The sequence below is a fragment of the Carcharodon carcharias genome, chromosome 18 (assembly GCF_017639515.1).
Source record: "Carcharodon carcharias isolate sCarCar2 chromosome 18, sCarCar2.pri, whole genome shotgun sequence".
In the NCBI taxonomy this organism is placed as follows: domain Eukaryota; kingdom Metazoa; phylum Chordata; class Chondrichthyes; order Lamniformes; family Lamnidae; genus Carcharodon; species Carcharodon carcharias.
This window is the reverse complement of record NC_054484.1, coordinates 68,081,467-68,096,611: the sequence shown is the minus strand read 5'-3', so window position 1 is coordinate 68,096,611 and position 15,145 is coordinate 68,081,467. Positions and strand designations below refer to the sequence as shown.

General features: G+C 42.0%; 1 protein-coding gene across 4 annotated transcripts in view; it reads left to right on the top strand.

The window, feature by feature from the left end:
* Positions 1-363: 363 nt before the first annotated feature.
* Positions 364-15,145, top strand: part of riox2 (ribosomal oxygenase 2) — a 48,889-nt gene continuing 34,107 nt past the window's right edge. The window contains exons 1-5 of one of the 4 annotated variants that reach the window (XM_041210779.1): positions 364-485; positions 10,930-11,369; positions 11,473-11,592; positions 12,129-12,257; positions 14,715-14,818. In XM_041210779.1, coding sequence (XP_041066713.1) covers positions 10,932-11,369; positions 11,473-11,592; positions 12,129-12,257; positions 14,715-14,818 — 791 coding nt within the window. In that variant the 5' untranslated portion in view covers positions 364-485; positions 10,930-10,931. Of the gene's footprint in view, positions 551-920; positions 978-10,929; positions 11,370-11,472; positions 11,593-12,128; positions 12,258-14,714; positions 14,819-15,145 lie in introns of those variants that run through there. The other 3 variants (XM_041210781.1, XM_041210778.1, XM_041210780.1) reach the window with 3 other exon arrangements.

Here is a 15,145-nt window from a genome sequence, read left to right as displayed (position 1 = left end):
CTATTTATGGAGCTGGGTTGAAATATGATTTGGCGAAGCCACTCCAGACATCACAGGCTAAGCTGCTAATGGCAAATCTGTATCCTAGAGCCGCTAAGTTATATTCCCTTAAATAATAAAATATATTTAAACGTCAAACCGAGGACAGATCGCCTTTACGTTTAAACTTTGAAATGGCTTTAACTGTGATACAGTTTAGTCCAGGTTCGCGGAAGCGATGTAAAAAAAAATGCCTGAATACAAATATTCTGAAGTGTAACGAAGCCCATTTGGTTTGTCACATCCATTGTCTGGCGCTCGAAAAGACTTACACTGGCACTAAACAACATTTAAAAATAACATCGCGATCAGAAAACTGCGGCAGCGGCCGGAACCTATTTCCAGGGCTGGTTTCTGTCGGAAGCTGCGGAGGGTGGCGCTGGTCATTGAGGCCCGTTTGGAAAAAGTGGAAACCGTCAGGCACGCGGCGGCCCGAGCATCTCCAGGTAACGCAGCCCGGGCGCGAGAGCGTCTCCGGGTGACGGCGGCCCGGGCGCGAGAGCGTCTCCAGGTAACACAGCCCGGGCGCGAGAGCGTCTCCGGGTAACGGTGGCCCGGGCGCGAAAGCGTCTCCGGGTAATGCAGCCCGGGCAGGAGAGCGTCTCCGGGTGACGGCGGCCCGGGCGCGAGAGCGACTCCGGGTGACGGCGGCCCGGGCGCGAGAGCGTCTCCGGGTGACGGCGGCCCGGGCGCGAGAGCGTCTCCGGGTGACGGCGGCCCGGGCGCGAGAGCGTCTCCGGGTGACGGCGGCCCGGGCGCGAGAGCGTCTCCGGGTGACGGCGGCCCGGGCGCGAGAGCGTCTCCGGGTGACGGCGGCCCGGGCGCGAGAGCGTCTCCGGGTGACGGCGGCCCGGGCGCGAGAGCGTCTCCGAGTGACGGCGGCCCGGGCGCGAGAGCGTCTCCGGGTGACGGCGGCCCGGGCGCGAGAGCGTCTCCGGGTGATGGCGGCCCGGGCGCGAGAGCGTCTTCAGAGAACCGAGGGAGCGCGGCGGTTACCCCCTCAGGGAGAGTGTGAGGGATTCGGTCTCGTCAGGAATTTTAACCGCCCTTGCCTGTGGCTGGAGTAAGGCTGCAAAGCGTCCACTGTCCTGTACCGCCACTGGCTCTTGTACATCCTCAGACACCACCCACTGTCCTCGGCCCCGCCCCCTTCCCCCCTGTGACTCTAATCCCTCTTTCAAACTGTCTCCCAACCCCTCCATCGTAAATTCCCATCTTAACCAAACTCACCTACCTCATCAAGTTTTTGCTTGGCCTAAGTAGCCAAGTGGTTATGGTACTGGGTTTGTAACCCCAAAATCAAGGGTTCAGATCTCACAATGGGAAACTATGAAACAATGTAACTTCATCTGAAACAGATGGAAACATGTTGCCACATTGCAGCAGAGTGGCGCAGCGGGAGCGTGCTGGCCCCATAGGTCGATGGATCGAAACCATCCTCGGCTATTTGCATTCTCATTAATGCCAAAAGGGAGCATTTTCAGATGCCCACAATCATGTCTGTTGAGCTTGGCCTAAATAGCCAAGTGGTTATGGTACTGGGTTTGTAACCCTAAGATCAAGAGTTCAAATCTCACAATGGCAAACTATGAAACAATGTAACTTCATCTGAAACAGATGGAAACAGGTTTACTCAAAAGAGTATCAAGAGTTCAAGGGGCTTGGCCTAAATAGCCAAGTGGTTATGGTACTGGGTTTGTAACCCCATGATCAAGAGTTCAAATCTCACAATGGCAAACTATGAAACAATGTAACTTCATCTGAAACAGATGGAAACAGGTTTGTACTCGAAAGAGTAACAAGAGTTCAAATCTCACAATGGCCAACTATGAAACAATGTACCTTCATCTGAAACAGATGGAAACGGGTTTGTACTGGAAAGAGTTACCTCATCAAGTTTAGTTCATCTGTTCACCCCCCCCCCCCTTCACTTCAAGTTCAGTGCCACCAAGCGTCCCCACCTCAGCTTTCTCCCTGCCTATTTTGTTGGTATCAGGAGATCAAAGAATGAGTGGGTGAACTCGATATTTAACGTGTTTAATCAGCGCAGAGTGGCCAGCAACGTAAGGAAATAGATTAATGCACTATTTATCCATGACAATAATAAAAATTACATGAAGTCCTGATTAAACTGTACAGTTTTTTGGTCAGCTCAGACCTTGAACATTCTTTCTGTTTCCTATCACTGACACAAGGGAGATATTTAAGCACTGAAGGCAATACAAAGAGCTGCAAGGTGGTTCTCCAGTTGAGCGTTGTCCAGTAGTCACGGGTATGACTATGCCAATATTGCTTTCCCTGATCTGTCCACATCCCTCTTTCCCACTAGTTTGCTCCTTCTTGCCCTAATTTCTTCCTCCTCTAACATACATATGAACGTACAAATTAGGAGTAGGCCGTTTGACCCCTTAAACCTGCTCCAACATTCAATAAGATCATGGCTGATCTGATTGTGGCCTCAATACCACTTTCCCACCTACCACTGATATCCTTTGACTCCCTTGTTAGTCAAGAATCTGTCTGCCTCTGCTGTAAAAATATTCAATGACCCTGCCTGTACCACTCTTTGGGGAAGAGAGTTCCAAAGACACTCAACTCTCTGAGAGAGAAAAAATATCCTCACCTCCGTCTTAAATGGGAGACCCCTTATTTTTAAACTGTATTCCCACAAGGGGAAACATCCTTTCAGCATCCGTTCTGTCAAGCTACCTCAAGGTCTTATTTGTTTCAATAAGATCATCTCTCATTCTTCTAAACTCCAAAGGTTACAGGACCAGCTAGTTTAACCTTTCTTAATAAGATAACCCCTTCATCCCAGGAATCAGTCGAGTCAACGTACTCTTAAATATATTCTTAAATAAGGAGACCAAAACTAAACACAGTTCTTTAGATGTGGTCTCACCAATGCCCTGTACAACTGTAACAAAATATCCCAACTTTTATATTCCATTCCTATTTCAATAAACAACAACATTCATTTGCTTTTCTAATCACTTGCTGTACCTGCATAGTAATTTTTTGTGATTCATGTCCCAGGACACCCAGATCCCCCTAGTACACTGCCTTTCTATTCTTCCTGCCAAATATTTGCCCACTCACTTAACCAATCTGTATCCTTTTGCAGACCCCTTGTGTCCCCTTCACAACTTGCTTTCCTATCTATCTTTGTGTCATCAAATTTAGCAAACTATACATTCGGTTCCTTCATTCATTGATATAAATCGTAAATAGTTGAGGCCTCAGCACTGGTCCGTTGGTACTCCACTCGTCACATCTTGCCAACCCAAAAATGACCTATCTATGCCTACTCTGTTTCCTGTTAGATAACCTATCTTCATGCTAATATGTTACCCCCTGCATGCCTGATCTCCTGCCCTTAAAATTTCTGTCTCTCTACAATCATTTTCTCTCCATGATCGCCCTATTCCTATTTCTCCCTCCCCCCACCCCCCCACCACCCCTATATTTCTTATGGATAAAAGATGAAGATAGAATTTGCTGGGCTGCGCCGTTACTGGCTCTGCAGGATTTTTTAAAATATCACATGATTTTATTTTTTCTATATGGCTAGTGAGTACATTAAAAATATTGTGGAATAAGAGCATGCCTGTTGTATGTACTTAATTTTTTATTTATATGACTAGGGAAGCAGTTATAGTTCGATGTGGAGGTTAACAATCCATTCACCAGCTTCAACTGACAGACGCACATACTAGGAGTAGGAGTAGGCCACTTGGCCCTTCAAGCCTGCTCTGACATTCAATAAGATCATGGCTGATCTGATTGTAACCTCCTGCTTATCCCTGATAAGCTTTCACCCCCTTGTTAATCAAGAATGTATCTAGCTCTGCTTTAAAAATATTCAAGGACCCTCTTTCCATTGCCTTTTGAGGAAGAGAGTTCCAAAGATTCGTGACCTTCAGAGAAAAAAATTCCTCCTCCTCCCTGTCTTCAATGAGCGACCCCTTATTTTTAAACCATGACCCCTAGTTCTAAATTCTCCCACAAGAGGAAACACCCTTTCCACATCCACTCTGTCAAGATCCCTCAGGATCTTAAAGGTTTTGATCAAGTCACCTCTTACTCTTCTAAACTCCAGTGGATACAAGCCTAACCTGTCCAATCTTTCCTCATAAGACAACCCAGCCATTCCTGGTATTAGTCTAGTAAACCTTCTCGGAACTGCTTCGAACGCATTTACATCTTTCCTTAAATAAGGAGACTAGCACTGTGCACAATACTCCAGATAGTCTCACCACTGCCTTGTACAACTGAAGCATAACCTTCCTACTTTTGTAATCAATTCTTCTCGCAATAACAATAACATTCCACTTGCTTTCCTGATTACTTGCTGCATCTGCATACTAGCCTTTTGTGATTCATGCACTGGACACCTGGATCCCTCTGAACCTCAGAGCTCTGCCATCCCTCACCATTTAGATAATATGCTTCTTTTTTATTCTACCTGCCGAAATAGACAATTTCACATTTGCCTATGTTATACTTCATTTGCCAGGTCTTTGCCCACTCACTAACCTATCTATGTCACTTTGTAGCCTCCTTACATCCTCCTCATAACTTACTTTTCTACCTATTTTGTGTTGTCAGCAAATTTAGCAACCATACCATCTGTTCCTTCATCCAAGTCATTTATATAAATTGTAAAATGTTGAGGCCTGAGCACTGACCCCTGTGGCACACTACTCATTACATCAGGCCAACCAGAAAAAGAACCATTTATAGCTACCCTCTGTTTCCTGTTAGCTAGCCAATCTTCCATCCATGTCAATATATTACCCCTACACCTTAAGCTTTTATTTTCTGCAATAACCTTTAATATGGCGCCTTATCAAATGCCTTCTGGAAATCTAAGTACAGCACATCCACCGTTCCCCTTTATCCACAATATATGTGACTCCTTCCAAGAACTCCAATAAATTGGTTAAACATGATTTCCCTTTCACAAAACCATGTTGACTCTGCCTGATTGACATAGCATGAACGGTTGTGATGCCACCAGGAATGGATCTCTCAGGGCAGAATTTCATTATATAGGTGATGCTCTGACTTGGATGGCCTGTTATGACACAGCAGTTTGTAAAAGCTGAGTTGTTTAAATCCCAGAGGGAAACTTGAACAACTGTCATAACCTTTATTTTTAACTGGTATGTTTGAGATGCAGCTCTGAATTCAAAATTGAAACCACCAAGTCTGAAGAGGTTGTTTATATAAATTAAATTAAACATTTATTAATTTAACAAGAAATTAAACACATCTCACATGTCTACAAATTTCTACCACACTAACTTTTAAACAAATCCCGAAATTATTCACTCCCAGGGAAACTTTCACCAAGGCAACAATACCCATAGACTTTGAAAAGACACCAGGCGAAGCACATTTGATCTTACGAATTCAAAATGAGGTTCCTTTCAATTTGTTTCCTTTGCAGACACAGTTGTAGGGGCTACAGGCTGCTTAGATCTTACATGCCTCTAATCTGCACATACAAAACTCTTTTCTGTTTATACCTAGCCTTCCCTTTGAATGTAAATTCTCATTGTATCACTAGGCCTTTGAACTCTACCTCTTCTAACAATAAAACCCCTTTCATAGCACCAATTCTATAAGTAATATAAACACATTGCTTGGTGTCTCCTAGCTAGGTGCAAGATTTTACTCAAAACAAAAATAGAAATACCTGGAAAAACTCAGCAGGTCTGGCAGCATCGGCGGAGAAGAACAAAGTTGATGTTTTGAGTCCTCATGACCCTTCAACAGAACTAAGTAAAAATAGGAGAGGGGTGAAATAAAAGCTGGTTTAAGGTGGGGGGGGGGGGTGGGGGGAGAAGTGGGGGGAGGGGGATGGTGGTTGTAGGGACAAGCAAGCAGTGATAGGAGCAGATAACCAAAAGATGTCATAGACAAAAGAACAAAGAGGTGTTGAAGGTGGTGATATTATCTAAAAGAATGTGCTAATTTTACTCCCTTCTTTTGAATGGTTTATTCAACAAATGCAAATATACTCTTCACCTTACTCTTCTCCATACTGTACATCCTATTAACATCTCAAAACTACCGTACATCAAAGCACCCAGCCTAGCTGGCTTTAATCCAATTAACACACGCACACACCCAGACCCTACTACAATTCCAATTTAAAAATAATTTCCATTATGTACATTAATATCTTCATGACAGGCCACAGTCACAAATTGAGCTGATTCTCATGTTCCACTTGTAGAGCAAATGGCCACATCTTCCCTGGCTCAATTGCAAGCAGTTGAGGGTTGTCCAGATTTTCCGTGGAAAGTTGAAACCTAAGACATCATCACTCTGATCAATAACCAGGTTGCGGTTGGTGATGCTTGCAGTCAACCAGGATGTATGCCATCGAGAAGTAGGGCTGTTGTGAGTTTGTAGCACGTGGAGTGTGTTCCAGTCAGTTCTGTGGAATTTCAGATGAGTGTTTGGGGTTTTTTTGATGTCCTGTGTCAATGGCAGTGCTTCATTAGCTGTCAGCTGGTGTTGTTCTTTGAGGAAGATGTTTTCCCTGTGGAAATCAGGACGTTCAGTATGTGCCAGCATAGGAAGCCACTAGAGCTGTTTTGGTCTCAACATCCCAGAAAAAATACTCATGACTTCCTGGAGGAGGGCATCTAGCACATTTGTGTGGTGGCTTCAGAGTCAGGTTAAGCAGTACATTGCTGTTGGGTAGACCAGGGCAAGTGAAACAGTGTGTAGTGTATTGGCTCTGCCACCCCAACTGCTACCCGCCAGTTTCTATATGAGATTCACTCTTGTCTTGACCTTGGTTCCGGTACTCTAGAAGTATTGCCGGTAGGTCAATGTAAAGTTAAGCATGAAGCCAAGGTATTTTGGCATTCGGTTGTGGGTAAACAGTCAGTCACAGAATTGGACATGATGTTTTTCGTTGGCCTTCCGTGGCATTGAAAATGTACTTGATAACAGTCAAAAATGTACTTTTGCTATCCTGTCTTAAGAGCCCAAGTTTCCCTACTTAGAGCTTATGAATGGATTGATAACATCTCCACTGGATACCTTCCAGAGAATTGAGGATTATAAGCAGGAAGGAGACTGAAGTAACTGTTTCTATTAGTATCTATTTTAGATTGTTCAAACTGTTACAATTATGAGGTTTCTAAGATTGTTGTGTTTTGGGACTGTGTCTTAAAATTTAAGGTAAAATGAAGGTTGTCATGTGACCTGTTCTGACATCTGCCTGAAAGTAAGCCTGGGTGGTTTAGTTGTTAGAAATTAAAGGAAGGCTTAGATCACTTTACGGGGAAGAAGGTGTGAGGTATTTATGCTTGGAAGCAATGGCAACAATCTGTGTATTAACAGTGGAGACTGAGAGTCTCCATAGTCCCAGAAAAGTGTGCAGAGTGTCTGGTTGTAAACAGTTGTGCTTTAAACTGTCCGTTTAGTTCCAAGATGAAAGAGAATTTAACTCTCAAGAATGGCTAATTAGCATTTCTACCTGGATACAAGGCCCACGTGAATTATGTTGCCATGGGGAAAGGTGCAGAGGAATCCATTGTAAAGATCAGGATACAGGCTTTCCTGGAATATCATTGACTATTATAGTGCTTGGAGTCTGCCATGGATCTGCGAGAGAGGGAGTAGCTAGAGGCCAAAGAGGTCTTTATGGTTTGCTGTGCAAGAATGCGATTGGAAGCTTGTGTTCAGATTGAAAAGATCAAATTTGTAAGGAACTAAAACAAGGCTGGAAGAGTTGCCATCCAGGGGTAGAGGGTGCCTCCGGGAAAACCTCACTGTGAAAAGCTGTTCTAAGATAGTAAGTTACCATGTTGAGAAAAGAGAAGAGCAGGAATAAACTCTCTTGAGCCAAGAAACACTTTGGGTTGATTCTAGGAAAATTGAATGTCTACGCAAAGGACAGTGTAAAGTAAACCTGTGAAGGGCTTTTTTAGTTGGGCCAAGAATAAGAAGGGAGGAGATATTCTGCTCTGTGGTTTAAAGTATACATTGCCTATAAAGGTACTGTTTAGTTAATGGTGTTTTAGTCATTTATTACAGTAAATACCTTGAAATATAAAATCTTGATGTGTCATTGTTTCATCTATTAACTGGAAGTTTGAGTTTCTTTTTAAAAGTTATCAGTCTTTACAGGGATTGTAACAAACCACATGGTTTTTTGTAAGAATGCATTTACTTATTTTGGCTGTTCAGTCTTGGCCACACCTGACTTAGAATTTCAAATCACCTGCTGCTTGTCCTTAGAGTTAGGGTGGGTGTTGAAGCAGAAATGTTTGTTATGCAAATATATAATGAGCAATAGAAATTTTCAAGGGGAAATGAACCATTGCTTGTTGGATAACTGCTAATTGAATACGCCCAGAAATGAATTAACAGCACCGGGGATAGCTTTTGTCTCAGACTAGCCTGAGGCCACTATTCCAACCTGTATCTTGCTTGAATTATTCTTGTAACACACCATATTGTGGCAGTGACCTTAGGACTGATGCTGAGCCTTTTGCTGCACTGGCAGTCAGGCTTTAGAATTGTGCTAATATGCAATATTCATGTTTTACACTGCTACCAACTAACCCAACTTCAGTAATTTTCCTCACCTTTACTTTTATGGAACTTAGAGCAATATTTAACTTTCCCTCAAAAACTGGATCTTTAAAAAAATTACTTAAACACTGTTTAGCAGATGAATTTTCAATTTGTTTACCATAGGTTGCGGCGTATAAATCAACTTGCTGTATAAGGTAACCCAATTTTTCGGCATCAAAATGTATGCTTAGGCCTAGTTTCAATGTATAAGTCGATGCCCCCCTTTTTTATTGAATAAATGCATGTTTGGGGCTATACTCACATTAGGAGTCAACCTCAGTCTTTCAGCTCAAGAATAAATTTTTAGTGTTATACTCTCATAAGTTGGCGCATGGCATCAAGCAGGTGATACAGGCTGTGTTGTCAAGAAAGATGTGTGGGAGTTTAAGACACGCCCACACAGAGCAGGCAGTGCATGACAACAGATGAATAGAAATGGGTCCTCCTACAAAAATAATAAAGTACGAAGCTGGTTTCAAGCTAAAATTCATAACATTTGCGAGTTTGTCAAATAACTGCTGCAACGGAGGAACTCGGTGTTAGTGAAAAACAGGGACCAGTCACTGGCCTGATCTTGAGAAATGTAGAATCAGAATGGGCCCTCGGAATTCGTCAGAATGGTTCCATCGTCACAGAAATGAGAATACGTGATTCATGGTGGTACTAGCCTGAATGGCTAATGGAATGAAATTAAAGCTTATGGTAATTTTCAAATGTAAAACATCTGCCAAAAATCAAGTAACCTGCAGGAGTTCTTTATCTCAGAGGGGGTAATGGAGAGGTGTCAGACCTTGGAGAGGGGATGGGGGAGGGGTTGGATCTCAGAGATTGGGGGGGAGGGGTCGGACCTCGGTGGGGCAGGGGGGATGAGTTGAACCTTGGGGGAGGAAGCAGGGGTTGGGAGGAGGCGGGGGGGGGGTGGGGGGGTGGGGGCGAAGCAGGACCTTGAAGAGGGATGTGGAGGGGTCGGTCCTTGGGAGTGGGACTGGAAGGATGTCGGACCTTGGTGGAGGTGGGCATTGGACTTTGGAGGAGTTCTTGACGGGGGTGGGGGGGAAGTACTGTGCTAGTGGGGGGAATTCCATGGTGGGGTTGCCAGGTAGTGAGGAACATGTTGATGGGGGGGTGTGGTGTGCTTACTCAAAGGGGTGCTAGGGTGTGGGGAGAGTCCTGTGGGGCGTCAGGGTGTACTGGGAGTCCCGTGGGTGTGCGGAGGTGCTGGTCTGGGTCTTTACAATATTACCCAAAAGTTAGAAGAGGTTTTTTAAAACTTTTTCTGGGTAATTATTTGTGTAACACAGCCAGAACCATCCAAAGTTTGCGATTGAAATCACATTTTCGGATGGTTCCCATTGCAGGGCAATTGTCCAGAGGAAGTTTATACTTCTGTGAAGTTCCTGCTTGTACCTGTGAAGTTCTGAGAGGAACTCCTCAGTGTATCTTAGGGGTAACCCCCCCAGACTGACACTGTGGAACTAGAAGTTATGGCCCAATAGATCATTTGTTATGATCATGGAGCCATAAGCGCTGCATCTGATCCAGAGTGGGATCCTTATGATGACACCATAGCCCAAGTGACTCAGGATGAATTTGATGAACTCTTGGATGCTGAAGACAATGAGTTTGATAGTTTTTAAAACATTATGATTGTTGTTCAAACTATTCTTGTAGAATTATTTTATTAGGTAAAACATGACGCTTATGTTTTTTTCCCATTTCAAAATGGTAATCACTGACACCAACACTGGAGGTTCATGTTTTATACTTGGCATTTAAGTGATCCCTGATTTTGGATGGATTTTTCAAAGCTTTAAATGTCGATCTTTGTGCCACGCTCCATATGTCCTAGAAATTCATTCTACAATGTACCCAGCTCAAAAATAAACCTCCTTATGCGTACTTTGTCTTGATTGGCACAGTTGTGTTTTAGCAAGTTCAAGATGGAATAAATCAACAGTTTTAAACTTTCTAATTATGCTCTGCTTTGATTTCAAATTTGAAGTATCATTTCGCAAGTCTTGCTTTTGACTTGCTGCATTTGTGATAGTTGAAATGCATGGCACAAGCTATGTAATTTATGGCAGTGCCTCAAGCAAAGACAACCATTTGTGGATACAAATTCAATAATAGCCTTCAAAAAGGAATCGGATGAATACTTAAAAGAGAAACATTTCAAGAATATGGGGAAAGCGTGGGAGAATGAGGGGAGTTTGATTGCTGTTTGAAAGAGCATTGTTACTTTTAATGTCAGAATGATAATAATACATTTTTTTCTTTCCCACAAAGAAATGCTGAAGAAGGTTGACAGAAAACCAGAATCTGATTCTGAGAAAGAGGACGCTGACACCTGCAAAAGAGTCAAGTTAGATCCAGATGTTTCCAGCATAGTTCTCAACTTCAAAAGCCCAGCCAGCTTGTTTGAGAGTTTGATCTCTCCCATTGGAAGTAAAGAGTTCTTCAATGAATATTGGGAGCAGAAACCCCTCCTAATTCAGAAGAATGATCCTTCAGTAGCTGCTTACTACCAAACATTATTTAAGTTTGAGGATTTAAAAGAAATCTGCAGAGATGATCTATATTTTGGAAGAGATGTTAATTTTTGTCGATGTATAAGTGGGAAGAAGAAGGTTTTAAATAAAGATGGCAAGGTTAACTACACGCAATTAAAGAGAGACTTTGAACAGAAGAAAGCTACAATACAGTTTCACCAGCCGCAGAGGTTTAAGGTACTGTTTCTGAATGATTTGTGTTTTCAGTTGTGATTTGTAGTAGAAATATCTTTTGATTTTCTTTTCGGTGCAAAGCATATTTTTTTAATTCTTTTTCAAGGATGAATTGTGGAAGATCCAGGAAAAATTGGAATGTTTCTTTGGCTCATTAGTTGGATCTAATGTTTACATCACACCTCAGGGTTCTCAGGGTCTACCACCCCATTATGATGATGTTGAGGTATGCTTGAAGACTTCCCTTGCTGCTCTCATTTCAGGAATTAGAGTGGATAAAATGCATTGTATGTTTTGCTTGAAAAAATATCTGCTTCAATTATGCAGGTTTATACTACAGTACACGCCAAAGTTAGGATACTTGCATTCTCTAATTTTCTTATTAACCTGGTGATGAGTTTAACTCTGTACATTGCAGTGGTAGTTAACAGGCTTTATGGCCATATGCTTTTATTTTGATTTTCTTATGTTGATAGATCATAATTTTGGTAAACGTTAGTTACTTCCTGCAATTAATATCAACCAATGTTCATTTGTTCATGCTGGAGGGTGAGCAAAGTGTACTTACATACATACATTGTCTATATTTTTCTCCTGCATAAATGTTTTGTTATAAAATATGTAGTATTGCAAGTGTGGAAAAGAGAAAGGAAGGAGAGAGAGAGAGGGTTTCAAGGATTGTTTATTTGAGCACAGTATTCAAAACAATGACAGAAATCCTGCTAGTTTAATTTCTTCTGATATTTTTCTTTGTACTGATAGGTGTTTATTCTGCAGCTGGAGGGAGAGAAGCACTGGCGACTCTACAAACCCACAAAACCGTTAGCTCGTGAATACAGCATAGAACCTGAAGACCGGATTGGAAGTCCAACTCATGAATTTACATTAAAGGTAAAGAATTAATATTATTAGCGTGTACTCAGTTAGATTTGACATTTTAAAAAATTTTCTTTGCACTATGTCTTTATTTATCTGTGACAAATTACTATGGAACACTTTATGTATATTGTACATTTCTGGAACATTCTCTTATTTTCAAGTACAGGAGGGGCCAATAAGGTTACCTGTAAATAATTAGCCTTATTTTTGTGGCTTTATAAAGGAAGACTGGAACAGTCATACTTGAGGCTCCCTTTAGAAAGCAGTCTTCCATGAAAGCCAGTTCATGTTTTCATATTGAATTTATGCTCAAACATTTGGCATCAGTATAACGCAATTTCAGGCTCACGCTGATATTAAAGTTCTGGAGTGTGAATGCATATTACACATTGCCACTAAAGCAAAATATTTCAAACAAATCCAACTGCATGGTCGAAGCCTGCCTAATTAACATTTTCAGTGGACGTTTCAGAAATGTTGACTTTTAAAAGATTTTCTGAGGATCTTGGTGACACTGGTAAGGTGGTATGCACTGCCCACTCAGAGAGTAGAATTTTACGTTTGGTGTGCGGGCATGAACCTGACATGCCTGAGCATAATATGATGCACAACGATGTTGGGCGTGCGTCCTAACGTCATCACGCACTTGTGTGATATTTCATTCGGCGGGCGCGTGCCAGAATCGGCTGCGCGCCTGCCAATAATTGAAAGGCCTATGGAAGCCATTACCAAGCCAATTAAAATAAAATGAATGCTGCCTGGCCAACCTTATGGCTGGCGGGCAGGAAAAAAGGCCAAGTGGTCTTTACATTTTTTTAGGAAACCTCATCCACAAGCGGGATGAGGTTTCCTAAAGCAAATAAACATTAACTAAAAACTTTATTTTTGAATTAAAAACATGATAGAGTCACATGAGGGGACTTTTAAAAAAATTTCTACTATCTCTATGAATTTTTTTTTAGGAAGCACTTCACCCACCTTGAGGCAGCTCCGTGCCTCAGGGAGTTTAAGCATTCTTTCACGCGCATGCATGAACTGTGTGTCAGGCCCACTCTCCCTCCTCCCGCTGCTCACACAGGTAGCGCTGAGCACTGCCACTCGCGATCCACACAGGGCGTGCCTTAATTGACCCGCCGATGTGAAATCGTGAAGCAGAGCTGATCAAGGGCAGCAGTTGGCTTCCTGACCACTCCTGCCGAGCCCGCCCGATGAGGGAAAAATTCTGGCCCTAATTATTCTGAGCCTATTGAAGGCCAATCACATTGTGTGGGATAAAAACAGTAAAGGTCTGACAACAAGTATGGAATAAAAACAGAAAAGATCTGGCAACATCTGTGGCGAACTTTCATCAGGATGTAGTGCAAGACTCTAATCACATGTAGGCCAGAATATGTACAGGTGGCAGGCAGCATCCCCTGAAAAATTATGGTGAGCCAGTTGAGTTTTTACGAGAACCCATCTGCTCTCGTGGTAACTTTCTGCCACTGGTCCATAAATTGCCAGATATTTTGAGTTCAATTTCAAAACTTGCCATGGTGGGATATGAATTTGTGACCTCTGGGTTGCTAGTCCAGTACTATATGCACCATTTATTTACACACTTACTCTTGGAAAACCACACAAGAATTATTGAACTATGGTAATTAGCTGCCTAAATTGTTAGTTAATAATTATAATTTATTGTCTTGCAACCTCAGCTTCTTGAGAAAATAACACTTAATAGGGTTGTGTAAAGCGAGGGAAGTACTTTCTATACCACAGTGTATCCAACCTTAAATGATTTCTGGGTTTGGGGACCTTCCAGATCAGTTAGCAACGCTGATCCACCAGCTTTCATTTCAATTAATGGAACTGTTTTGGAGTGCCTTCCTCCTTAATATGAAGCAATGCTCGTAGTTATCCACCGATTAGACATAAGATGGTGTTGTGGATTCGGGGAGGGTATAAAGTTAGTATAAATAATGTCACCCCTTAATGCTCTTGGAGTGCAATGAATTCTGTAGGACGTTCACCTTTCACTTTGGCTGTCTGAAATAAACAAGATATATATGTGTAATTGGCTTTCCTACATTGAAAATATGAGTTTGAGTTTTATGAACATTTGAGTGAATTTTAAATTAAGAAATAAGAAAGCATTGTTAGCTAATATAAGATTAAGTAGCTTATCAATTTGTTATGTATATGGTACATTTTCCACATTCCTCCTCTTGTGATAGATCAGTCAAGTAGTTTTGATCATAACCTTGGGATATTTTACTATGTTAAAAGCACAAGTGGCATTATAGCTGCCATAGAACGCAATAAATAGTGCATGTGTAAAGAAAATAGAAAATAATTATCAATATTTTAAAAAGAAATACTGTGTGAACAAAATCAGAAATGTTCCCCTTTCCCATCCAATGACCTGTACAGCATGAGAAAATGTAATAAACTAATACTGGAAATGTCCTTTTGCTTCCTTTTTTCTAGCCAGGTGATCTATTATATTTTCCCAGAGGAACAATCCACCAAGCAGATACCCCAACTGGAGGCTCACATTCTACCCACATTACCATAAGCACTTACCAGAACAAGTAAGAGCACTTTATTCTGGTTTATGTTTTGTAGGAATTGTGCACATGGAATTCGTAAATTTTGGTAGCGATTAATTCTTTCTCTGAACTTCCTTATTCTCTGACCACTTCAAACTTTAGCAGTTCAATAACTAAGCAAAATGCAAACTAAAGTCCACACACATCCTTAATCTCAGTCTATTTATGAATGAAATTGATATATGGGAAGTGGGGTAAGGTTGCAGATGGTGTGATAATTGTATTGTCACTATCCACTTAGCCACTTTGCATTAAATGTGATGGCCATTGTTATTTTTGCAATCACTCAAATCTCTAGATTCAGTGGGC